Source organism: Castanea sativa, chromosome 11 (genome assembly GCF_040712315.1).
Source record: "Castanea sativa cultivar Marrone di Chiusa Pesio chromosome 11, ASM4071231v1".
Classification (NCBI taxonomy): Eukaryota; Viridiplantae; Streptophyta; class Magnoliopsida; order Fagales; family Fagaceae; genus Castanea; species Castanea sativa.
In genome coordinates, this window is record NC_134023.1 from 11,973,188 (window position 1) to 12,000,663 (window position 27,476).

The 27,476-nt window shown below is 35.8% G+C and overlaps 1 protein-coding gene, 1 long non-coding RNA gene and 1 pseudogene across 2 annotated transcripts; 2 read left to right on the top strand and 1 right to left on the bottom strand.

Annotated features, from left to right (window-relative positions):
• Positions 1–805: 805 nt before the first annotated feature.
• LOC142616079 (receptor like protein 27-like) lies at positions 806–8,683 on the bottom strand. The gene is made up of 6 exons (XM_075788966.1): positions 8,563–8,683; positions 5,536–7,572; positions 4,722–4,855; positions 4,088–4,636; positions 1,078–1,155; positions 806–926 (listed from the first exon to the last, which is right to left on the bottom strand). The coding sequence occupies exons 1-2, from the start codon at positions 8,681–8,683 to the stop codon at positions 5,570–5,572; spliced, it is 2,124 nt and encodes a 707-aa protein (XP_075645081.1). The 3' UTR covers positions 806–926; positions 1,078–1,155; positions 4,088–4,636; positions 4,722–4,855; positions 5,536–5,569.
• Positions 8,684–22,041: 13,358 nt separating this feature from the next.
• Positions 22,042–22,457, top strand: LOC142617898 (uncharacterized). The gene is made up of 3 exons (XR_012841097.1): positions 22,042–22,114; positions 22,208–22,276; positions 22,375–22,457. It is a non-coding gene; the product is annotated as an uncharacterized LOC142617898 (long non-coding RNA).
• An 885-nt stretch (positions 22,458–23,342) lies between these two features.
• LOC142617895 (ethanolamine-phosphate cytidylyltransferase-like) lies at positions 23,343–27,254 on the top strand (annotated as a pseudogene).
• The last annotated feature ends 222 nt before the right edge of the window (positions 27,255–27,476 follow it).

Genomic DNA, 27,476 nt, shown 5'->3' on the forward strand with positions numbered 1-27,476 from the left:
TCTGCCACTGCAATCCCTGTTTTTCTTCAATTCCTTCACATATGCAGATGAAATGAATCCATATGAGACACATTGGGATTGAACTTTTTTTTACACATTGGGGTTTAACTTTTTTTTTCTTCTTACTGTACATAGAGATTATAATAGAGGAAGATTAATAAAGGAAAACAAAGCAAAGATACATTAAAACTAAAATTGAAATTAAAGCTTCATTTCATAGAGAAGTTCTGGCTATCCCAATAGAAGTAAATCAAATACAAACACGGATTATCATAGAAATAATTGATTGTGCTCTTCACATAGCCAAGGACAAAGTAACAACTTCCTAAAATATATTCAAAATTATTCCAATTTGGTTAAATGTAGCAATGGGAACGTATAAGGTGCACAATGGAGGACTCAAAATTAGCTTTTGCTTATAAGGGGGTGAGTCAAGATGGAAGTTTCTGCTGGAAATAATTTCTAGAAATACAAAGCATAAATACTATATTCTCTCTCACGTTTTTACAGTGTTATATATGATGACCATGCTTCAAATCGTAGCTGTTTTCCTCACAAATTATGTCTGTCTAAAGATTTTTTTTAAGTCCATTTGAAGATGACAACTGAGACAAGCATGCTCTTGTAACATTTTAGATTACTCCCTTAGCTGAATTCATCTTAATCAACCATTCTATACAGGCAAATGAACATATTTTTACGAATGAAAACACCACGTTCTTTTTACCCGTTCAACTTAACACATCATGTTGTGATATGGTCATATGGTTTCCAACCCAAACACAAGATAGAGTTGTATATCTTGCCTGTAGTCAGCAAGGGTACAATCAGATAACAACTCAGCTGCAATTGTTCCCTCCTTTCTCTCTTTCCTCATTAGTCTAACTGTGAAGAAGTATGATGTTGACACTATCATCATCCCCGATCTAATTGTCAAAAGACAAAAAGGGGTATGAATTAGCCAAGCCTAAATGACAAAATGTATACCACCCAAAGGAGAATATACACACAGTCCTAGTTAGAGCTCCAAGATATCACATACTATACTTTTAGTCTAGAAATTACAAATAGACTTGCCAGGAAATACTTGAGCAATGTTTTGGATTTTGAATCACCCTTCTTGTAGTGCCTTTTCAGATCAATGGCACTTCTCAACTGAAATTGTGAACGCAGGAAAGAATTCAGAAACCAATAATAACCTGCCTAAGTTATAGAATCTAAAATCCTAGCAAGCAAATGAACTATCAAAGTCAAATAAAAAGCAAGTGTCCTATTATCTTGATAAACCCATAACCAGTATATTGCAAGCTTCACAATAACTTATCCCCACATAAAGAAGGAAGCTTCACATTAAGTGATTATTTAATTATAATTATTTAGTACACAGGGAGCAATTTATTTTCCTGACACATCAGAATAGGTCTCACTAATTAAATTCAGGCCCCATCATTCACGTGAGAGGAGAGAGCATTGTTCAAGGAGTCATTATATATATATATATATATATAATGACTTAAATTCCTTTTTCTTTTTCCTTTTATAGGAAAGAAAAAAAATGACTTAAAATCTAAATGAGTTCCAGCATAATTCAAAAATAAATGGAAGATTGTTTAAGTACGACTTGTTCAACTCAAGAGAAATACTGAGATGAATTAGGTCTAGTCCTATATTTGGAATATGTTATGATAATATGATGCTCACTTTGGTCAAAGTAAGAGCACATAATAATTATAAAGAACATCTTAAATTATGATGTGTTTTGATGGGTTCTTAAATGTGAATTTCATGTAAACAAATAGAATCATGTGCATTCAGGTAAATAACAAAATTTTGAGTGAAATTGAGTTGCAGAATCAACTTTTTGAAATTGAAACTATAAACATCCCAAATAGTGCAACAAATCAAAGATTCCAGGACACTATCATCATAATTACTTCAAGATCAGACCAAGTTTTATACTTTACTATGCCAATGCCATTTTACAAGAAAACTAATTGGCAATATATGACTAAAAGATATCATTAATATCCCTAGAAGATCATCTTTGTATGGTGCAGGGTAAATCCCTCTCACCAAGGATGTTGCATACAAGTTACAGGAGGCATGAAAAAGATCAGCAACCCTGTCAGCATCATTGGTAGAAAAACAACTACTAGTGCCATACTGTTGTTTAAGTGTATAACTATTATCAATTCTAGTTCAACTTGTGGAAAATTAACCAGCTTTCAGTTTCAAGTTGTTATTTTACCCATCTAGAGTCAAACTTTACAGAAACTATTTTCTGGTAAGTAAAACTTTTACATTCCATACACAGGAATGAATTTTCGAATGCTAAACATGGATCCAGCCAAAGGCTAATGTCTACACATGCAGTATAGAACATATTAAATGCATTAATAGGAAGTACCCTACCTCCCATGTCATTTCTATTTTTCCAATTTGTGAATTATCTAAAGCTGAACAATCTCTTAAGTAGAAGAATAAGATCTAATTACACTTTAAGCTATAACATTAATTTACAAAGACACAGGCATTTCAATAATTTCCCTAGTTCCATAGCTGCATGACTGTGACCCAAGTTACATAATGGCACATTCCCTAAAGCACATAAGGTTGAAAGTTAAAACACTAAGCAAATTCAAAACAATTAAAACAATTTTTTATTTTTTATTTGATCTATAAAAAAATTAAACAATTAAATGTTACCGAGAGAATAATTTGAGCATAATTGAAAAGTAGTGCTGCAGAAACAAATTACATAGACAAAAAATAGAGTTCAGCACACCTTCAGTAAACACAAATCTTTCTCAATCTTAGGGGTTATGGTTTGTGGAGGCAAGTCAAACAAATGTACATTTTACCAACAAAAATAAAATGTAATCATTGTTAGCAAATTTAACAACACTTCTAAATGAACAAATCTTGTAAGTTGAGACCCCAAATAAAAACTAAATTCCTCCACCCATATACGCCAAAAGAAATGAGAAGAGTTAGTGGTTAACTTGAAACCAAAAGCATCAAAGTTTAAGAAATTCAAAGCTTTCCTCTCTTTCTCTTTCTCAGCCAACCAATTAGACAGAAGAAAATATAATGAAAAGTTAAAATAGAAACTCTCATTGAAACACAGATGTACCAAGCTTTTCCAGCAGTATTTTTGAGATGCTTTCTCTTAAATTTGTTTCAACTTTCTGGAGAGGAAAAGCCCATCAACAAGCTCTAAATTGGGTCTCCGAAGTGCACTGGTTTCACTCTGATTCTGAGATTCGCTCTCACACCCATTATGGGTTCCTGTTGAAAAATTTAGGTTCCCATGAAAGACCAGTTGCTTACTCTCTGGCATTCTATCCCCCCCACCCCCAAAAAAGGGAAAAAAAAAAAAACTCAAACAGCTCCTTTGTAAAAACTAAAAAATTAAACAGTGCACAGGGAATGAAACACAAGCAAAACCCCAATGAGTTATTACTGAGTTATTATGGTTTGAGTGTTCTGACTTCTGAGTTATTAAGGTTTTCCGATTGTTTTTTTTCGGCCATGCAAGAAGTAAGGGTTCATTGGCTTTAGAAGCTAAGGCTACTACACTAGTCATATTGACATTGATAAGGCCCAGCGTAGAGGCCACAGAACTAGAAGGCCCCAAATGATGAGCTCATATCAACTAGGACCAAGTTTATTTATTTATTCACCCTTTGTAACACTACTATTTTCATAAGGTTTGCTTCTTTTTTATGAGAAACAAACACACATGCACAAGGGAGAGGGCATGAGGTTATAACACAAAGGCACCACAAACTATGTCTAAAGAATTCTATCCTTAATATTAATTTGGATGTTGCAGCATACATTATGAGCTCTCCAAATATTTGTTAACTTTTGGTAAGAATAAAGACATTAAAATTAAAATTCTATATGCCAAAATAAATCAACAGCCAAAACACATTAATATGCAATTTTTCTATGTAAGGTTCATCATTTGACTAATGTCTACTCTATGCCATTGCATTTATATATAGACTCAAAAATTAGCACAGGCAAGAAATGTAGAAGTCACAGCATCTACAATCAAATATAGAACATAAGAGAAACTTACATGAAAGAAAAAAGATCTCAAGAGTTCATTATGGTCAGACTGTCACTTAGGAACTCACCAAAGCCAAGGAGCAGTTTCTTAGGACCTGACCTTGAGATCCAGTCAGAACATTAAGACCTGACATTTTCATCATTGCCCAAGCAAAGTCCATTCGAAAGGTTGATCCATCATCTGAAGCATAAACCCTTACCAATCTCGCGGTCTTCTCATTAGCTATCAATTTCTGATCGGCAAAAAGTAGCCCTCTCCCCTTTAATAAGCTCTGACAGCCATGAGTGTCAAAACCTGCCCCAGATGATATCGAAGGTGACAATTCCTGCAAATATGACATCCCGACTGCAGACTCACTCATTTCCAATGATTCCATGAGTGAAGAAGGCTGAGTGGTGGTCCTATTATTGTCTTGGCATCTCATTCTCGTCTCTATGAGAAAATCAGGAGCTATAGTTGGGTTTGGCTGCCCTGTTCCGTTGAGGTAAGGGAGGCATTTCTGTATGAATTCATAGCTAATCTTCCCAATGTCTCGTGCACCTTTAGATGATTAAGAAACTGATATAAACCAAATAACTTTTAAACCTTTTTCAACTCCATAAAATAAGGGGCGAAATAAGAAAGAGCAGAGAGATAGTAGTACCTAGAAGACTAACTGTTTATCTTTCATCAATACCACTAAGGGCAAAAAGGTGAAGTGTCTGTGTTATATTATCATTTGGTCGTGGAATGCCGGCTAGTGCTTCGTTAAATATGAATGAATGTTGTCCCTCCATCCTGTTGATATTGGATAGAAAGGGCCACAAGCTTGTGATGTCAAGTACAATAGTTTACATCAGAGCACCAATAAAATGAGTTACTAAGAGCTGTTCTTTAGTGTCAGTTTAGCAGAATTTGGAATGAGAAAAGTATTTCATTTTTTAAAATTTTTTGACATTTTAGACTGAATAATTATAACCAAAAAGTGCCAGAAACAACTAGTTAACTAAGTAAAGGTGACTGTAACAATTTGTGGAAACCAAAACAGCAAAATCACTAGTAATGTATTATCTCATTAATTTTCTAAGTTTTCCACATAACCAATATGTACTTTAGAATCTTATTGATAGACTCCTCAACATATAAAAATGTAAAGAGAGATAGAATATAGGAAGATTTAGGGTCAAGAACAGACCAGCATAATGCCATCTCTAGTGGCAATAGAAACAATATCAGCACATCAATTTACTCTCCTGTATAGCTATACTTTAAACACACAAGCATTTTTTTTGACAGGAAACATAGAAGCTTATGCACCTAGTAATAAGCCGCACATTAACACAAGTACAGCCATTCTTGACTAGGATAAAGGAAATTAAAAATGAACAATCATCTTAACAATTTAAAGACAGTTTTAAGAACCAAAAATTAATGAAATAGATTATTTTCAAATATATTATTAGTATATAAGAATATACCTAGAATCAGTATTTGCATCCACCAAAATTTTCTTCAATGAGTTCGTCCATGAGCATTCTTCTTGGATCTTCGTACCTTGTAATCTTGTTCTCCATAAACAATATTCACAAGCCATTTTGGTTTCCCACTTGAGAACACAAGATAACCCAAACCCAATCCAAACATGAATCCACAACTATACCCCAACAATACAACTTTCCAGTTAAACCCATTTTCAAATTTGAAATCATCTTCTTGAGTGGTTGATGATGGCAATAATTGTTGTCCCTCATCATTGCCACAAGCTTTTGTCATTGGAAATCCACATAACCCCAGGTTCCCATTGTAAGAATCATTCGTAAAGGTATTGAACTGTTTACCTTGGGGTATCTGTCCAAAAAGATGGTTTTCTGATAGGTTTAAAACTGCCAGTGATGTGAGATCTGCCAATTGTATAGGAATTTCACCTATGAGCTTGTTTGAGGAGAGATCTAACCATTCAAGGTTGGTTAATTTTCCCAACGATGGCGGCATATGACCTGTAAGATTATTGTGTGAAAAATTAAGCCCCTTAAGTGATTGAAGCTCTCCAATTGCCTTTGGAATTTCTCCTTTGAAATCATTGTTGGAGAAATCAATGGTTGTGAATAGACTTTGGATTTTCACCAATTCAATAAAAATCCCTTTCATTGCCACTATCACAGAATCTTGATAATAACGATCACCCATATATTTCAATCCACCTTTGTCTGCATTAGAATTCTTCATGGCTTTTAAATACTTGAAAAAGTTTGTTGGCAACAGACCATGGAACTCATTGTGAGAGAGGTCAATGATTCGCAACTTAGGGAATGGGAATTTGTACTTGGGATTGCCTATAGCACCACGAAAGTTGTTTGATCGCAAGATAAGAACCTGCAACTTCGGAAGATTTTCCAACCAAAGAGGAAAGGTTCCATTAATCTTGTTGTTACCAAAATCTAGAACTTCCAACTTTTTACAATGGACCAATGATTGTGGCAATGAACCTTCCAATTGGTTGCCATTGAGTTTAAGACTTCTCAAGTAACAGCCCTTTGCAAATGTTGAAGGGATAGTGCCATGAAGATTGTTACTTTGCAAATCCAAATCTATGAGATGATTACTTAAGTTTCCCAAACATGGAGGAATCATGTTACTCAAGTGATTATAAGACAAATCAAGGTATTGGAGGGAACTGAGATTGCAAATCAAGAGAGGGATCTCTCCAGTTAAATTATTCCTTGAGACTGAAAAGAAATAAGTGTATAGTGGAGGTACTGGAAGTGGTCCTTCAAGCAAGTTAGAACGAAGATCAAGGAATTGCAAGTTCTTCCATGGAAGGTGTCCTGTTCTTGCCAAGGAGTTGTATGAAAGATTCAGGTAATACAATGAATCCATCTTCACCTCCAACAACCATGTCGGAATACTGCCATTGATTTGGTTGTTGGAAAGGTCTAATGAATTTAAATTTTCAGTGGATTTTAAGAAATACGGGAACTCACTTATGTTGCAAGATGACAAATATAAATGTTGAAGTTTGGGCAAGGTATAGTCTGCAATGTTATAGCTGTACGTGCGGAATGATAAGAGAGGATTATGTGAAAGATCAACATATGCTAGACGTTTGAGCTTTGTGAAGATGTTTGGCTCTACACTACCACTTAAATTATTGAAGGAGATATCTAGACGGAAAAGGCTCACAAGTTTAGAGATTGAAATTGGAAGGTGGCCCTGTAGGTTGTTATTACTCAAAACAAGATAACGTAAAGAATCATGCTGGAATTCATCAATCTGTCCAGTGAGTTGATTATTATCTAGATATAAGTACTGCAAAGATGGTATGTCATACAACCAAGATGGTATAGTGCCGTTCAATAAGTTTTTATATAAACAGAGATATACCAATTTGGAAGGAATTTGACTAACTGACTCATTATTGGAAGAACTGTTTGAAGAAGAAACTTGTGTCCAGTTTGTTGAAAGATTTGGAAGTTGACCTACGAAATTCACTAACGCAAATGCAATCTTTATTTTAACTAAACCAAAAGTAATTATGAGTTTAAAGCAGTATTCAAGGACAATAAATTAATTCAATTTATTTATATAACAAATAAGAGGCAAGAAACAAATATTGATAAAAATTCATATTTATATTTACTTTATTTTTCTTGAGATATATATATAAGTTTTAGCTAGTAATAAAAATAAAAAAGGGAATTATCATATATCTGTTATACAAAAATCTCACTTATCCTACCTCATGGGATTCAAGTTTTAGTTTATTGGATTTATTTAAAATATAAAAATCAAAGCTTTGGTTTATGCTTCTCGTAATAAATGAATTAATTTCCAACCAGTTCAACCCACTGGGTTAGAACTTAGAACCGATTATTCCGACCCGTTCTTTTTTGGTTCCCATATTCAAGTTCATGATTTCTTCATCTTTTGTCCCTCGTCAGAGCCTCCAAATGAAAGTAAAGGAGAAACGCAAGAAGAAGCAGCGTATTTTCACAGCTAAAGCCTTAAGAAGCGTTCTTCTTCATTCCTTCGCAATTTTCAAGTATGCCATTTCTCACTTACATGCTTATATTCTGCTTTCTTTAGATTTGGAATATGGCTTATTGCAATTGATAAAGAGTATAAAGTTGAACACTTTGAATGGGACAAGGATTTTTATTCATGCTTTGTCTTTCTATCACTATCTCTATTTCTTCTAACAAAACTTTCATAGTTTTTAAATGTTGTGTGTGCATGGTGTGCCAATCTGTGTGCTTCCATATTTTTTGTTCTTTCATCATGTGTGATGTTCCACCTTCGAATATTTTTTTAAGAGCATGATGTGCACCATTTATCTAATGACCCACCGTTATTCTTCTTGGACTTCAAAGCTTTCGCAACTGCTAGGGAATCGTCTCCAGATTTTTATTTTGTAACCCCATGTCTTTTGCAATGTCAAGTGTCATCTCTGCTACAAAAGCTTTCATTTCCTCCATCACGGCCATGATAATTCTCACTTCTGCTCATACCTGCTATCACAAAGCACTTATCATCTCTAACCCCCAGCCCCATTCCCACTTTACAATGAATTTGTACTCCCTCAGTAGAGGAGGTATCAACATGCCTTGTGTAAACTCTGGTCTGTTCCATAATGGTAACTTGACAAAATTCTTACTTGTATTCCACTGCATTGCCCATTATCAAATATCAATGTAGTTGTTTTTCTTTTTCCCATTGCATCTTATCTAATATTTATGATTCCATAGTTTCCATGAGAATGTTAATAATAATTTTTGACCATCCTCTCCTTGTTATTCCACTATTGCCCAAACTGTCTTGGTAAAGTCCATTTTCTTAGGGCTTCAGCAGTTTTAGAGTGAAAGGGGTTGATCCTCCATACCTCTTTTGCAAGCTAACATTCCCACAATGCATAGTTTACTATTTCATTGGACTTCTTGCATACTTCAATCTTTTCTCTTGTAAGATTTCTCCTTTCCAAATTTCCTTTCGTGGGTTGGCACACCGTGCAAAGAATTTGATTTTATTTGGCAGCTTCATTTGCCAAACTTTCTTCCATAGCATCTTTAAGCCATTGCTATTGGAACTCTCTCCTTCATTCTCCTAATTTTACGCTCTAGGGCTAAGTTATATGCACTCCTAACCATTAATCTACCTGTGGAATTTCCAATTCAAATTACTTTGTCCTAAGGCAGCTTGGAACTTAACGGTGCTCTTCTTATTATTTCGGCTTGCATGGATTATATTTGTATTCTGTCTTTTCCTTTCTTTATCAATTAGTTCTTTCACCAACACATACTCGTTGGGAGCTTATTCCATCTCTCCGCTTTGTCCCCAAATGTATAACTTCTTTCACTTCAAGATTGCTTATCCATCCAAAGGATGTGTTATGTCTTGGTCTTGCTTCCAAGAATGAGCATGCGAGGAAGTATTTTTCCTCGAACACTTTATAGAGAAGGATCGGGTGTTGTGCATAAGACACCACCCTTGTTTTGTTGAAACAGCAAAGTAAAATGCTTAGAGGTTTTGGAAATCCATGCCCCTATGCAACTTTGATTTGCTTTCAATCTACAATTTTGATGAAATTTTTTAATGGATTATGTTTTTCATAAGACACCATCCTTGTTTTTCAAAAAGAGCAAGGTTAATTCATCAAAAAAAGAAAAAGAAATAGCAAGGTTAAAAGCTTAGAGGTTTCAGTAACCCATGCCCCCATGCAACTTTGATTGCCTCCAGTCTACAATTTTGGTAAAAAATTAGTGCTTCATCTATTAGTGTTGGCAGGGATGCTTTTAGCAACACATAATATCCAAGGTGTGGTCAGCCGCGCCTCTTTCTGCCATGTGGATTCTGTGTTATGAACTAAACATGAGGTTCTTTGATGGGGTGGAACATCCTACCTTTTAATCAAAGAGCACATTTTGAGATCCTTGTACAACTAGATGCAGGTTCAGAGTTGCATCAATTTGATGTCCAAGTTGATTTCTTAGTTTTCCTCTCTTTGTGATTTGTATTCTTTGATTTGGGAATGTTCACGTCCTTTGTGCCACTCTCTCTCCTCTTTTTAATAAACTTTGGACTCATCAAAAAAATATTTGGGATCCATTGGGTAATGTCTGAGTGAGTAGTAGATTTATTGTTTGGGTGGAGAGGAACTAGTTGGAAACATAGAGAATTTTTTACTCGGCATATAATCCCCTTATGCATATTGTGCGCTATATGGAGGGAAGGAAATAAACACATTATTCAATAGAGTGGAGATCTTGATTGGTGAGTTGAATATGTATTTTTGAGATTATTAGTTGGATGGTCTTGTATTCTTGGCACTAGTGATATGCACTATGTTGTGGACTTTGTAGACTCCATTTATTTAGAATGTAATTCTTATATAACTTAATTTTTATGGGAATTTTGTATCCCACAAGTGATGTGCAGTATGTCGTAGACTTTGTGCACTCTATTTCTTTTAGAATGTGATTCTTATATGTTATATTCTTTAGAGGAGCTTAATAAATACTAGGGTATAAAATGAAAATACTACTGATGGCCAAAACAAAATAAAACAATTTTTTTTTTTTGATAAATGATTTACAGACCAAGACATAAAGAAAAGAGAAAAAGAAATCAAAAGTGTGTACATAAAGTGAAAAGTTTTGAAGCCAAGTCTTTTACTGTTTTACATTTTCATAGAATATGCTGGCAGTGAAGCATTGTTTGTTGTGCTAAAAACCAAGAACAAGTTGCAATCTTGTTGATGGGTGGATCTGGCAAGACTTCATTGATGGCTTGACACCTTCTCGACAGTGGTGTCCTTCTCCCTTACAAAGCTCGAGTATTGTTTTGTTTTGCTTATGTTTTTTTGTTTAACATTTTGAACCAAATATATAATTCGGCCGGAATGGCCAACATAATACTAAATTTCTAGAACCATTTGATACAGTCCTATAATTTGACTGGGACAAAATTGTGGGGGGTTTTTTTGTACCGTTCTTGTGACTAGTACAAAAAGTTAGGTTATACCGACATGTACGGTATGTTTTTGAAAACATTTCTTCGAATAGAATCGAATGGTGAAAAGAAATACATGTGGCTGAATTTGACTAATTTGTTGAGGATCTATAGCCGAGAGCAAATCTTGGGACTAACGATTGGTTATTGTTGTAATATTTCTGTGATAAAAAGATTAATTATTTTGGTTCTCATTTCCTTTATTTGTCAATAGTCTTGTAGCTTGGGGACATAGCTTGCTCTCATTTATTAGGAAAACTAGGTTTCTTAGTTTGTGTACTTTCCATCACTTAGATTCTCAGTTGAAATAAAACTCAACCAGCACTTCCTTTTCACATAATACTAGGATGGAAGGTGAGGTTGTGGTAATGCCCCACTGAATGTGTGAGTAACTTAACAGTGCAAGAAAACAAATTTGTTTGATTTTGATGTATATATTTATATGTTTGTGTGTGTGCATCTTAAATTATCAATGCCTTTACACTGGCTTGTCTCCCCATGTGTGACATTTATTCCTTCTTAGTTTTGGTAGGACTATCTCTATGTAGTTATAAATGATTGGCTTATGAGATGATGGTATTCTGCTGAAAAATGAAGGCTGGCTAATATTTTGTTGATATTGGGAATATATAGCAATGGGAGAGCATTTTTGTTCAAGTTTAATGATTCCGAAAGATATAGAAGAAAAGTTGGATCCATAGCCGGTTCATGCATTACAGTTTCTGCCCCCATACCCAATCCGATAAAGCGAGCAGTGGGTTTGGTTGTGCTTTATCTTATTGGGAGATATGGTAGTGCTAGATATGGTTGAGGTAATTTATTGCTTCAGGAGATTTTATCGACTATTGCCCATTTCAAGTAACATGGTTTTGTTTGCTGTAGAAGTAATAACATCTAAAATATTATTATATTTGTATAATTGTTATTTACGTTCTAAGAACTCTTGTAAATATTTTCACTATCATGATAATTATTATTTATTTTCTAAGTACAAACATTGAATTATCTTATTAAAATATTGACTTATCTTTATATGCTAAAATTATTAATTGATGCATATTAATTAGCTGTTTTTCAGAATTTTCTTGATACTGTCTTTTGCACCTATAAGATGAGGATAGTCTGAAAATCAGAACATCCTTTCCAAATAACGTTACTGTGCAAATGATTTCGTTAGTTGGCTGGGTTTGGAAAGTATGTGGGAAACTAACAACTCGAGTTTTAGAAACTCGAGATTTAATTGAAACTCGAGTTTTTAAAACTCGAGTTGTCGTGTTTGTTCTTCGATTACGTGGACAAAGTTTCCACCTGGAGGAATTTAGCCACGTAGAAATCGAGTTTATAAGACTCGAAATATGTATTAAAAATCGAGATTGTAAAACTCGAGTTATTGGGTTTGTCGGAATTTAGCCACGTAGAAATCGAGTTTATAAGACTCGAAATCCACACAATTTTCCCCCACTTTACCTTTCAAACGCGTAACTGAAACACTCTCAATCTCTCAACTCTCAGTACTCTCAATCTCTCAACTCTCAGTCTCTCAACTCTCAGTACTAGCAGTACTCTCAATCTCTCAACTCTCAGTACTCTCAATCTCTCAACTCTCAGTCTCTCAAACGCTCTCTCTCAATCTGTCACTTTGAAACGCTCTTTCTCCTCTTTCAGAACCCTCTCTCTCTCGCTTCTCAGCTGCTGCTACACCGACCGCTGCTACACCGACCGCCGGTCCGCCGTAACACCGCCGGTAAGCCTCTCTCCCTTCTCTCCATTTCATGGTATCCACCTATCCAAAACCATCGTTGCCAGCCAGCAACCCAACTTCAACTTCTTGCAGCAAGTAACATTCTTTTTCCCCTCTCCTTTAGTTCTTGTTGGTTCCATTTGCTAGTCTTCTTCTATGCTTATGGGTTGTCATCTGTGTTACTGCTTTATTTGGACATAAAATGCAAGAATTTGTATGGGTTTGGTAGTAGGTGTCTGTTTTAAGTTAGTTCAAATGTTGATTTTTATTGCATGGAAGCTGTTTGTGAAATTGTCTCTTACAAGCTTTGAAACTAATTGGGTGTATCTATGAAGTTGGTCCAGATGGTTTCATTAATTTTAACTATCAGTTTGTGTGTAGTTAAAATTTTGAAAGCTATATTGATATGCTTTCTAGTGTGAATGAATGGTACTGACTGTTTTGAGTCATTTTTCTAGTAAAAAAGAAAAGGAAAATTTTTTCTTAATTGTTTGCTACATTCTGAGTTCATAATATATTCTTTTATCTTTAGGTTGACATACGACCATTTGCAATATGCAAAATGGGGCGTAGAAATGCATTACCTGGAATCTTCCACTTCAAGGCCTAATTTTCCCGCCTTAATCATTAATAAGGAGAAGTTGAGCATATTTGACTAAACACAAATATAAGACGATTTGAAAACACAATAAATCATTTGGTAATGGACATAATGATTATATCTATTGCACAAGGATACTGAAATCTGAAAAGGTATTGATGGAGATTTAGTTATATGTATAAGCCGTGTCTTACAGGACTTTTAATAATATATTTTTTTTCTCTACTTATGGACTTCATATAAGCAAAAAGATATTTTGGGATCAGGAGTCTTTTTTTTTTTTTTTGTTAAGTTACGAGGGTCTTGAACCCTCCACCTAGCACTTACAAGGGAAGGAGGTGCCAATTGAGCTAGAGCTCATTGGCGGGATCATAGTAGTTAATGTGAAATAGAATTGAACATTTAAATTTTATCTTGGCATGTGAGTGGGTTAATTGATACATCCTTAAATCATGCCATAATAATGCATGTAGTTTATAGAGACTCTATGGATAGCTTGCCATTTGCACGGCAAGTTAGATTGACATGATAGTTCTTGTTCGAGCTTTTTTCATTCTAATTTATTTCACTTGTCTTAATGTTTCAATGTCTATGATGCCCTTGTTTCCATCTTTGGTTTTGATGACTATGACCATCCTCAATATGTAGATTATGCTTTTTTGGTTGGCATATGTACATTATGTGCTTTGACAAGGCCGTTCTTAATATTGCGAAAATAATGATGAAGATGAATTTTGGTTGCTTACTTGCTTATAGTCTTGAAATTTGTTAAACTTAAGATAATTTAATTTTTAAAGTGAAATAACCGGTATTGATTCAATTAGATGGTAAGGTGAAGATCTCTTGCATCTGGACCAATTCATTACTTGTTTTGTTCTTCTCTATATTATGTTGCATCGAGTTTCAAATTTTTTATTTTATAAATTAAAATCAAACTTGGAACTTAGAGATGCTTTGATATCCTAAATCACAAGTTCTATTCTCCTACGTATAGAGATTTAATGGCATTGGTCATATGCCAAAAATAAATTCAGTAGATGCCAACCAAATACAAAATAGCGGCAATAAGATGTACGAAAAACATAATGAAATATACAATTACTACACGGCTAAACACCCTAAACCATGTAATATTATTTTTAATTCGACTACAATTGGGTTAGATCTGCTGCTAATTTACATCGATCACAATGTGAACATCCCTTTATTTAAAGCTATTAACATTTTTCCACTAATAATTTATTTCTTATTAATAACCACTGTCATAACCTTGTCATAAGGGACAGTCACAATTTAGTCTTCCTACCAATCTTGATCGGATTTATATTTGAATTAATAGGTGTGAGAAATTAGGTCTAGTTTTAAGAGGCCCCGCAATTTTTTTGAAGTCATTGTTTGTAGTTTTTGGTTGAAGATTCTATATCCTTAAAAGAAATACCTTAGTGAGATAAATTTTGGGTTTGTGAGTATCTTATTTTGAGGGGAAGGGTAGTAGCAATATTCATACTTGCTATGTAGGTCATTGGTTTGGGGACGAACTAGTTCATTAGCTAATGAAAAAGTAAATGTAAAAAATTGGTTAGATTTGTCGGTTCAACTGCCAAATTTGTTCACATTTATGCGGTATGTGTTGGTTTAGACCGGTTTAGAATTAGATCCCGGTAAAGGCTACCAATTTTCAAACTCGATTGACATTAAATTGTTCTTTGAAACTTTAGTTTCAGCCATCAAATAATCATGGCTTAAAGATTCACTTGGACAAATCACTTTAATGTCAAGCTTTATGTGATATGAAGCAGTTTCACTACGCACCCTGTGGTCTCACTCCACATTACTACCCAAGTAGGTTGATATAAGTAGTAAGCGGATTTATTGCTTCCCTAAAAAAAAATTTCTTGTCGATCTGGAAATTTGTTTTGCCATGTCTATTAGTAGATAGATTCACTCATTAGCATCACTTTGACTGTCTGAGATTTTCTTGTTTGTGTTTTGTTTCTCTTTCCCTTTAGTAACTAGGCTGAGTGATATACACTACATGTGCACCTTATGACCATCTGTCCTCCTACCGTCCCCATTTCCCTTAGTAAGTATGAGAAGCTTATTATGTAGAATTTGATGGTGGTCTGATTTGTTTGGAAAATGGGTCATGAACTGACAATATTTACATACTTGTTAAAATACTATTTTACTTGGAATGCCTTTTATTAAAAATGTTTCAGGGGATAGAAAGTGGTTTTTGGTCGGCACTAGACAAGCTTCTCTGCTTAAGATCAAAATTTTCCACCTAATTATCATTCTTTGGACACCCTCTTCAAATAACTTATTACCATTAGAATTCAATCACTTGAAGCATCTTAGTATCTTTTTAATTATTGTAGGAGGCATCAAATAATGTTACCTTAGAGTTATTTATGAAGACTTAATTCTGTGGAATATTGTTGCACTCTTTGCAGTATGGAGCACAGGATCGATGAGGAGCCAGAGATTGTGCGCCCTGGTCCAGAAGATCCTTCATTGTTGACGCGACAACGAAATCATCGATCAGAGGACATTTGGAATGGCGAGGTGAAATATCTAGTTTTAACAACTGCTTTAATTTTTACGTTGTCTTTGACTTTTAGCAAGTTCTTTGAAAGTTGTATATCTAATTCTAACGACCGCTATAATTTTTATCCATTTTACAGGACTCGGGCTCACTTACATGCCGTGGTCGCGCTAAGGAGATGTAAATGATATCGATGAAAGATTATCGGGTGATTGATATTATCAAGTTGGTGTGTTTAGAAGGATTGTTTAGGGTCCCTTCCGGAGAGATAGATCATTGCCTAATATCGGCCCTAGTTGAGCGATGGCGGCCGAAGACTCATACGTTCCATCTTCCACATGGTGAGATGTCAATCACCCTAGAAGATGTGGAGGTCATTTTTGGACTTCCTATAGACGGTGAGGTCTTGGTTGGGCCGACTACTGTGGTGGATGGGAATTGGAGGCAAGCGTGCGTGGAGTTGCTTGGTTTTGGCGTTCGGAGAATGACAACAAAACTTTGGTGGGGCAAAGAATTCTCATTAGTCGCCTTGTTGAGCGCATTGCGAGCCACCGCCTCATGATGCAACGGAGGAGCAAGTACATCGGTATGCCCGGTGCTATATTTTAGCGCTACTAGGGGATAAGATTTTCATGGACAAGTCGGGAGATAGGGTGCATCGATGTTCTTGGAGTTCTGCGGAACCTTCATGATCCGCCAAAGTATAGTTGGGGTAGTGGTTGCACGGCATGGTTGTATAGGGAGTTGTGCGGGCGAGTGATAAAGAGGCATCGCAGATTGGTGGGGCGTTGCAATTGGTTCGGTATTGGGCATGGGCGAGGTTGCCATTCTTGTGCCCGAGGATAGAGCCTCCACCTGGATGCGATTATGGCCCATGGCCAAAAGCTCCACTTGCATTTAAGTAAGTATTTTCCTGATACTTAGTGTGTGTTATGCAATGTACTATTCTTAGTAACTAAGTGGTAATATCTTATGTTATTCGATCGTAACTGTAGGTGGGTGCGGGTGCCAAGCCCGAAGAGTAGGCCATCCGGCACGGCGTTGATCCATTATCGTGAGCAATTAGTTAGAATGCAGCCGGACCGGGTAATAGTATACAAAATTTCTGTAGACGTTATGTTAATTTTCCTTAAGAATATGTTGAAATCATTGCTTTAACATATCTTCTATTTTAATTTTTGTTTTTCCCTTTATCTATGTATTCTCCTTTGTTTCACATTTTAAGATGCTATGATAATTGTATTTTGTTTCTACTGTAGATTATATGGCAGCCATATGAGGCAGACTTCGGCCACCTTCACGACTTGCGTCGCGAGGAGGGATACGTGGAAGGCAAGGGTGCCACTGGTGTGTTTTAGCATAGTAGACACACACCACCCGGATCGTGTCCTTCGACGGTTTGGGTTGGCGCAAGAGCGGCCCGACCATGTTGTGTACGATGATAGAGCGCATAGAATAGACTTACGTGGGAAGGTGGAAAAGAATTGGAGGGAGGAGCATGGACCGTATATCCTTACATGGGATACGAGACAACAACGAGTTTGCCATGCACCTCCTCAGATTGGTGAGATGCCTCGCAATCATGATTATTACCGCTGGTACCGTTCGGTCACTCGAAAGTATGTCGACCGCAACGGCGCTAAATTAGATATAACGGTAATGTGTTAAATTAGATTTTATTGCCTACTTTGTTTTTTCTTCGGTAGAATCAATTGATTTCTTTTTTCGGCAAATCTGGTTTGATCGTGACCTCCAATTAAAAAGACTTTCTATTACATATAGTATTCTAATAACACTTTTTGTTCTTAGTTGAGTATTTGAGTAGATCAAATCTGATTGTCTTGGTTATTTCTCCGTTTTAGATTGAAAGCCATTTAGCACCTGTTGGAGATGCTTCCTGTAGGCGGCCGAGCACACAACCATGTCCGACGTGTCCTAAATAATGTGGCTGGGCTTGGTGGTGGTCTTGCGGCAAATGGGCGAGGCAAACAATGGGCATGAGGCGGAGTCAACGGCTATTGCAACCCCAAGCACAAACCCGGCACCCCGAAGTACATCGACCCGTGGTCAAGGTGCTACCGCAAGCCCAAGCACAAGTGCGGCTAGGGGCCGTGGTCGGCCTGCTACGGCAAGCCCAAGCACAAGTGCGAGGTAGGGGCCGTGGTCGGCGTGCAACAACCCCTCGGGTTGTAACTAGTCCCGAGGTACCTGCACCCATCCCACACGCATCTCCTCCACCGAGGTTCCTCCACCCATCCCGGATGCATCTCCTCGGCTCGAGGTCCCTTCACCCACCCCTCCTTCACAGCCTAGTTTTGATCTTGGTTTTGATTTTCATATGACCCCTCCTACGCACCACGAGACACCCTCATACCGACCCACCGGCTCCAATGCACCCACTTTGCCCATGACAATGATCCCCACTCCTAGCTATACGGAGCATCATTACCCACCTACCTCTTCCTCATCCGACCCTTTAGGGCCTCCGGTTGGGATTGACAACGATGTACGGACGAGCATCCCCCTCGGCGGCCCTCACCCCCACGAGGTAGACCACAACGTACTAGAAGAGCACCCACTTGTGGGACGGTGGACACAAAATAGGACACAAAGGCGGCTCTATGGTATGATAACATTACCAACAATGTAATGATATATCTTGTGGTTCACTTTATTCTTATCATTACACCGAATATTGATTGTATGCATCTAATGTCTTTGCAGCACGATGATGAGCCTAAGGATGATGCCCCACAGCCTCCTCCCCCGCGCCCAAACATTACATAAGGGTTAAAAAACGCAAAATTGGTGAATCTTGAAAAAGAAGCAATACCTGCAATGTGGTGGATGTGGATGTGGATAATGTGAGGCAATGAGTTACAGAAAAATTTAATTCCAAGCTTGGCTGCTTTTTAATTCATTTTTGCCACATGCTTTTTAGGAATTTTTTGATTTCTTTACTTGTTGAATTGTTTGTGATAGTGCTTCTAAATCACCTTTTATCTGTGATATAGGTTGTTCTTGTTGCTTCCATTGTAGGCAAGTCTGGGAAAGGTGAGTTTTTACTTGTTACTTACATTTAACACTTTCTTTTTTTTACTTGTCATTATGGGAGTAACTATGTAAGTTAGCCCAAAAGAAGAGTGATTAGGATTCGAATGTTTTAAAAGCATTCTTAAGTGGACAAGTAACCAGTAACTATTTAAGGTATTTAAATGTCCTTTATTGTCACAGAATTTGCACAAGTAACCATATCCTTCTTGATCTCTCACAATCAAAAATTCATTCTTTATCTTACTCTAACTATTAAATGATCCTGGAAATATATATAGACACATTGTGGAGCATGTTGAGATTCATGAGTTGCCGTTGGATTTTCATGCAGGGTGAAGTATTTGAGATTCTTGAGGATGATAAGTGCCTTCCAGAAGAACAAGTCCAAGCAATTGCAAAGCAGTTGGTAATTTGATCCCATGATTATTGCATCTGACTTAATTGATTGTTTTCTTGTCCAGTCTTTGGTTTACTATTATGTTCAACTTGGGTATTTCTTATTTCAATTGAAACTTTATTTTGTGGAATTTACAGGTGAGAGCGTTGCACTACTTGCACTCAAACCATATCATCCATCGTGATATGAAGCCACAAAACATTCTCATTGGTGCTGGGTCTGTGGTTAAGGTTGAGCAGTCAGATAACATCACTACATGGTTAAGAGCATCTATTTATTAAATCTGTTAACTGAATGCATAGAAGGTTGATTATGGAAAAACAATGTTTAGAAGGTTTATAATCTGTTTAAAATTTTCAAATATTGTCTATTTTTTGAATTTAGAGAACCTTACTAGGTTTGACTGAATAAATTACCATCAGGTCTCTGTGTTCTTTGTTTGGATTGGCTTCACTAAATCAAAATTTAACTAATTGATTGTATGTATTTTTTTTCTTCTGGTCCAATACTCCAATTACATAGCTATTTTTTTTTCTGTAGCTTTTGCACGATCTTGAATTGTATTATACTAATATCTAGGTATTGTCAAAACTTAGAGGCTGCACGTGTAACTTGCCAATAAATGAAAAATATCTTCGATTTGATTACCTATGTACTAATTTGTTGGTTCTTTCCATCCATGGGGTGGGATATTGCTATGTCTATTTGTAGGCTATTATTTTTCATTGGTTTTATCTCTTTACTCTCTTGAGACTGTTATTACATATTGATTCTTTCACCAAAGATTTGGTCTGATGATTTGATATCGTGTCCTGCTTTGTATTAAATGTTTAATTCTTGTAATTTCTTGTGGTTGTTCATGGCTTATAAATTTTTCATTTATCACAGCTTTGTGATTTTGGGTTTGCACGTGCAATGTCCACGAATACTGTTGTTTTGAGATCCATAAAAGGTTTGTCCAATCTTCGCATTAAATTTCTGGTTACCTTTCTATTTTGTGAACTTTTATTGAGATGCTATGATATCCTTGAGGAATTAAGGTGTTCTAATACAACTTCTATCTATATTATTCAGGCACTCCACTGTATATGGCTCGGAGCTGGTACGGGAACAGCCTTACAACCACACGGCTGATTTATGGTCCCTTGGAGTTATTACGTATGTTAAATCTCATTGATTGTACTTTGGAATTTTCTAATTTGATTGATTGCTTGCATTCTATTCTTTATTTTAGTTTACTTCGAGTTTTGACTCATTTAGTTGCACTTGGGCTGGAAAAGGGGTATGAAGCACCCTTATTTTGTGTTGCATTGACCAAAAGGAAACACATTTAATCACACACGGGCTTTGGGCTCAAGTAAACACCTTTTTTTTTTGATAAGTAGGGTTCAAGTAAACACCTATAACATGGAACAAGGTGACCAAATGAGTCCCTTGTCGGCTTTCATCATATTTTCAAATTTAAACTTTATGTTGATTTATTATTTAGGGGATTTTGCATGACACCCTATTTTTTTCCTTTTGTTTTTTTCTTTAAAATATGAATTTTAGTCCAATAACTAATAAATATGTAACATATTAAATTCTGGATTGTTCAATCTTCATAAGATACTCAACATTTCTTTTCATTAAATTTATTACTTTCCGTCCAGGCATAGGCTTTGGTTGTGGATACATAATTGTAGACCTTAATGCGTGGACTGCAAATAGAGACTAATGACACCACTTTCTTCTTTTGCCTGCCAAAGAGAGCCTCTTTACTCTATTTAATGATAGGAAAATTTTATTCAAAACAGAATATTTTGGCTAAGAAATTGAAGAATTGCAATCAGAAGCTTTATAGTGTCTAATTTGCTCATTCTTTAGGATCCTCATTCTTGGTTCAGTTACAAGCTCTATGCCAAAAGACTCTTTTTGATTGGTCTAGGTGTTGGGGCTCCTTGAATTGTTCTTCTATCATTGAGTTTCTTTCTTCTCTTAGAATTGCACCTTAAGTTTTCTTCCTTGTTATTGTTTGTTGCTTTTTCTTGTGTTCACCATCATGAACACCTTGTATTTGCTTTCTTCTTTTTTTCATCTTGATTAATATTATTCTTATTACCTATTAAAAAAAAGAAAAGAAAGGAAAGAATGGTCATTATAAATTTAAGTGCTGAATTGGGAATAATCTATTTTAAGTTGCATGGTGGATTGTTCCAATGCTGTAGAAGGACAGCTGTTGATAGTTTTTTGCTTAGACATTGATGTCGTTGCAAAGTCCACAGTAGAGTAGTTTTGTGTTCCCCAAGCCCATTGTTTACTTTTACTCTAGCATACTTTGAAGTCTTCCTTTTATAGACATCCTTAAATTTCATTCTTTGGCAGTAATTATTATTATTATTATTATTATTATCTCTGATTCATTTGGAATTTCATCTTGATTATAGATCTTATGTGAAAATCCCTATTATTGACTTATTTGAATATAGAAAATTTATATTGCTCTATAAAAGAGCATGTTGCCTTTCCCAGAAAAATAAAAAATAAGTATAACATTGACTAATCTCAAATTTAACAATTACACCTTCAGTAATTATAGCATTATCTCTTCCTTTTCCCTTCATGTTCTTCTTGAATTGAAACTATTTTGTCATGGACACTACAGGTACGAATTGTTTGTTGGACAGCCCCCATTTTATACAAATTCTGTTTATGCACTCATCCGGCATATTGTTAAGGTACATTTGCTCAAACATCATGTGAGTTTGTTGTTAGTTTAGATTTGTTATGCTGTATAAAGGTACAAGCTAATGTTCAATGCCGTATTCCAGGATCCAGTTAAATATCCAGACAATATGAGTCAAAATTTCAAAAGCTTTTTGAGGGGTTTGCTTAATAAGGTTGTTTTATGGTTCAAGTGAATGAACTCTTGATTAATAGTTTTTAACTCCCATTGATGTCAAAGTTCTAAGATGATTTTTCAATTCATGAAAAACAGGTACCACAAAACCGACTAACTTGGCCCACTCTTCTTGAGCACCCCTTTGTTCAAGAAACTTCAGATGAAGTGGATGCTAGGGTAATGATACATCACATTAACATTTCCTTTAAATATTAGAATCTAATATAGTAGTATAAAGCCAGTCTTATTATAATCTGGCAAAGACTATTTTGGTAACCCCTTTTTGAAAAATTTAATTTTGTTTGTTTGTTTGTAATTCAATTATGTTTTTTGTGAAAGTTCTGGATCCCATCTTGGTGGCCAGGCTGGCATTCATTATTTTCTGCAATTGCTTTCTGTTGTTAAGCTTAGAATCCATATCCCTCATTCTCCTTAGATCTATATATGTCAAATGATATTTTACATGCTTGGCTTTATGTGATGGAATTGCCAATGAGCTCTGGCTTATCAATAAAAAGTTCTTGGACTTATGTTATGGAATTCTTTTTATTGAACTTGTTTGCTGTTATTTTAATTTTTCTGGAATTCAATTCATAATATGATCAAGAACAACAACAACAATAGCAACCAAGCCTTAGGTCCAAAATCTTGGTCCGGCTATGGATCAGACTAGTCAGGGTTGGTTGTCACATGTATTTTCTTATGCCATAACACTTGCCCACTTTTCTTTATATTCGAGGTCCGATGTGCATTGCTAGTAGTGGATGCCTCATTGCGTATTTGTAGTGTGGACCTATTCATAATAGAGTGACTGCGTTTTACAGTGGTTGTCAACGTACCACCAGACTCCTTTTTTTGGGACTTGGTAACGACTGTGTTCAAATATTTGTCACTAAGTAAAAGCACATGTGGAGTTCAAATTGGCAAATGCTGTGTTATGTTTATTACAAATTCATTATTAGTGATGTGTATTTGATTGGCTTATAGTGTGGTGTAAATTTTGCAGGTTGTCTCCTCTTATTGAGCAAATAGTGTTCAAAGAAATTTTGAATCGAAAAATACAAGAAGTGTGGGTAGCAATGCACTATGAAAGCAACAGTTGGATATGGGAAGGGGTGTACTACTACCCACACCTATTTGGTGGTTTGATGCTCACGGCGGCCTTACTTGGCTTGTCCACCGGCTATTTTACTGGTCTTGGTGTTCCACAATTGCCCTTTTTGTGGTCGATCTCGGGATTTTCCCCAAGAAGAAAAATGGGAAGAAGCGCATTCGGGTTTACATGGATGGGTGCTTTGATCTCATGCATTACGGCCACGCCAATGAATTGAGGCAAGCCAAGGCTCTGGGGGATGAGTTGGTTGTGGGTGTTGTGAGTGATGAGGAGATCGTTGCCAATAAGGGTCCACTGTTTTATCAATGGAAGAAAGGTCTGTATATGCATGCATTTCTTTGTTTTCCATTTTAGTTTTGTTTATAAATCTAAGTTAACGAAGAATTTATGTGGAATGTTATCCTGGTTGTCCATTGTTAGTGGGTTTAAATGGGTGGATTAAGTAATAGCCAATGCTCCTTATGAGATTACGAGAGAAATTTATGAACACTCTCTTTAATGAGCATAAGATTGACTACATTATACATGGTGATGATCCTTGCCTGCTTCCCGATGGAACTGATGCTTATGCCTTGGCAAAGAAAGCTGGCCGCTACAAGCAGATTAAACGCACTGAAGGTGTCTCTAGCACAGACATTGTAGGTACTATGAATCTCTTGATCAATCTCAGAATTCTTTTTTGATGAAATTATTATTGTATTGGAGGAAAAAAAGGGTCACTTGATTTTGGCCTGTTTGATTATCACTCTACCTCTTCTATACTTTTCACATTAAACTCATTGTACTTTTTTTTTTCCTGAGTCTCTGCATATATGATCTGGATGTAGGTAGAATACTCTCATATGTGAGGGTTCCAGAAGTTTCTCGGGATCATAATGGTTCTTTGTGTGGAGAACCTCATAAAGAAAGTCAATCTAAGGGTTCCCACGTATCACAATTTCTACCGACTTCCCGACGGATTGTGCAGTTCTCAAATGGCAAGGTATTGTTCATTTGGGTTATTCTCATGCAAAGACTGTCATGTATGGCTACCTTTTTCTCATGAAAAAAAAAGAAAAAGAAAGAGAGAGAAGGAAAGTAGGATTATGTTTTGAAATGTTGCATGCTAATTAATCTATCTTCTATACCTATATATCCCCTTCACTAATTTTTCTGCCACATATCTAATTACTTAGACTGATGTTTTTGGGGTCCGAGCTCGGGTAAAATGAGACACAACTATATAACTCTATTTTAACAATTTTGTAGAGCAATCTGAATATATTAAAAATAGGGAGTTCATTGAAGAGATTTGTACTTAATTCATCAAAAATAAATAAATGAAGAGAATTGTATGTATGCAATAAAAATGAATGACCCATGAGAATGAGTGCTTTGTATTAAATCAATGACTAATGGCTCTTTAGTGGTCAATAACACATTGTTATTTTTCTATGTGGATTCAGTATGTTGTTATCATCAGCTTGTCCTAATATGAGAACAGAGGGTTGAGAGGTTAAATTTCCCCCTCCCTTTGTCTGGATTTTTTTCCCCTGAAATATGATATGTTTTCTATTTGTTAGGGACCTGCCCCAAATGCTCGTGTTGTGTACATTGATGGGGCATTTGATCTCTTTCATGCTGGGCATGTTGAGGTAAATTTCTCATGTATACTCTTGCTAGCATCTTTTTGTTTCATTTTGATTTTAGGTGACTATATGTCAATTACATCAACTTAATATTTAATTGGATTTTTTTCATGGGTATAGTGTCTTGGCAATAAATTTATTTTGGTAAGTTACAAATGCACCTGATGGGAGTTATAAATTTATCTTGGTAATACCTGTGTACCTTTCTAGAATAGATGAAATTGAACATACGGCATTTGATAGATAAGACACAAGACATCTGAAATGTAATGTCTTATCTAGTTATGGATAAGACATTTGCTAGAAAAGGGAACATGTTGACTACTAAGTTGTTGATTGGTATTTATCTGAAATGTAATACTTGTGTACCTTTCTAGAGTAGATGAACCTGAACACATAATGTTGTAATTGCACGCACAACTTTAGAAACTTTGCAACATCTAAACTGGACCATAATGTTGATACGGACACACAAACACACAGAAAGACATGCTTATCAGTGGTTTTTATATATGCTACATATTTAGATGTCATATCTACTTAGTGAATTGAAGTTGCTCTTGCAACTGTTAGTGCAATATGTCTGATAGTGCATGGCATTGGGGCCCATTGTTGTGCTATTTTCTACTTTGGATTTTTTATTTTTTATTTCTTAGCTATCTTTTATTTAAAGTTCATTGGCTGAATAACTAACGTTCCCCATAATTTTCCGTTCCTTTATAATTTTCACAATGATCATGCATGGTCTACACTGATGCTTTGTCACCAATACTTGTGTCATGTGTCTACTAGATTACATCTAACCATGTCCTGCAAAGTTTTCATGAAACTCATAATTTTTTGTTTTTAGTAGTATGTAAAAGTTTAATCATTGATTGGTCTTGACTACGTCCACAATGGGACATGGAGCTTCAATAACTAAATACTTGTTCTAAATAGTTCTTTGGACTAACTTAGATGGCCATTCTGGTTTATAAAATTTAAACCCTTTTAGTTTTTCTTTGTGTGACCTGACTAAAATAAGTGTTAGGAGCTCAATCTCTACTAATAACTAATAAGTTACTTTGGAACTGCTTTAACTCCAGGAACAACCCTGGCATAGTTTGGCATCCAATTCCAATGAGACTAGGTTCATGAGATGGCTCGTAAAGGATGATAGATAGAGTAATGTGGAATTTGGTGCTTGAATTGTGCTTGTATATGGGTGTGTTTTTGGCAAGAAAGATTCCTTTCATGTGGTCTAGGACTAATTTGTACCTGGCTATACTTTGAGAGTCAAGATTCGAATCTTTGTGGTATCTCTTGTGAAATGATTGTTGTAGCATGGGATATCTATTCTTTTCCTCTTGTTAAATATTTTGTATCATCTGAGTTGTATTTTCTTGGCATGAGCAGATTACAACTTTCAATATCTCATTGGTTGTGCATGGAACAATGGCTGAGAGTAACCCCTTGCTGACTGTAAGTTGGGTTTTTATTTTTTTATTTTCCCAGTTTATATTTTTACTGAGTTATGGATAGTGATGATCTTGTATTCCTTAGGGTGAAAATGATCCATACAAGGTTCCCAAGAGCATGGGAATTTTCCGGTTGCTTGCAAGCCCCAAAAATATAACCACTAGCTCAGTAGCCCAAAGGATAATGGCCAATCATGAGGCTTTCTTGGTATTCCTTGTTCTTTTGCTGCATCTCTGTATTCAAAATTTCTTTAAATTTGAGCATCCCATCTGAAATACAAACCAGCAATTTATACATGTTTTGTGTTTGCAAGTTTCATTTATAAAAAGAAATGCTGTTTATGGTTTTGTATCTTATTTTCAATGCAGAAACGCAATGCAAAGAAGGCTGAGAGTGAGAAGAAATACTATGCTCAGAAAAAGTATGTCTCAGGAGACTAGTACTAACATAGATATGAGCAGGAAGCCTAGTTTGGTACAGTTCATCGTCTACCTTTGTCCTCCCATAGAGATGCCTGTTGTTCAATACGTAGAGGAGCCCATACTTTGTTCTTGAAGGATAGGAGAAAGGAATATCATATGAGAATACATGCAGCAGAGACCTGGTAGAATTATATTTCTTCAAATTTTGATGTTACTCATTGTAGGATTATAGGGATTCAAATTCTAAATTTATATGCCAATCTGATCATTACCTAGTCATATTTGTAAACATTGAACTCAACTAGTTGTTTAACAATTATTTTTTTATGGCATTTGATTTTGTGGTGGGTGTTATTTATTTTTACAAACAAGTTAAACTGGATGTTTCTGCTTGTCTCACTCGAGAGATTTATTAGATCATTGAGTGCCTTAAATCAAGTCGGGACTCGCTTGCCTAAAAGCTAAAAACTGTTTGCTAGGCTTTTCCTCTTTTACTTTTCCTTAGAGTGAGGACTGTTTTAGGACATGATTGAAAGCGAAATATTTTTAAGAATTTGGCTCCATCTTATGTACTCA

Excerpts from the sequence above, each read along its gene's own strand:
- LOC142616079 (XM_075788966.1), bottom strand. The coding sequence starts at position 8,683 with ATGGAACAGACCAGAGTTTACACAAGGCATGTTGATACCTCCTCTACT. Across the intron at positions 7,573-8,562 it reads TAAGTGCTTTGTGATAGCAG|TTAAAATAAAGATTGCATTT; the intron begins GTATGAGCAGAA and ends CTTTTGGTTTAG.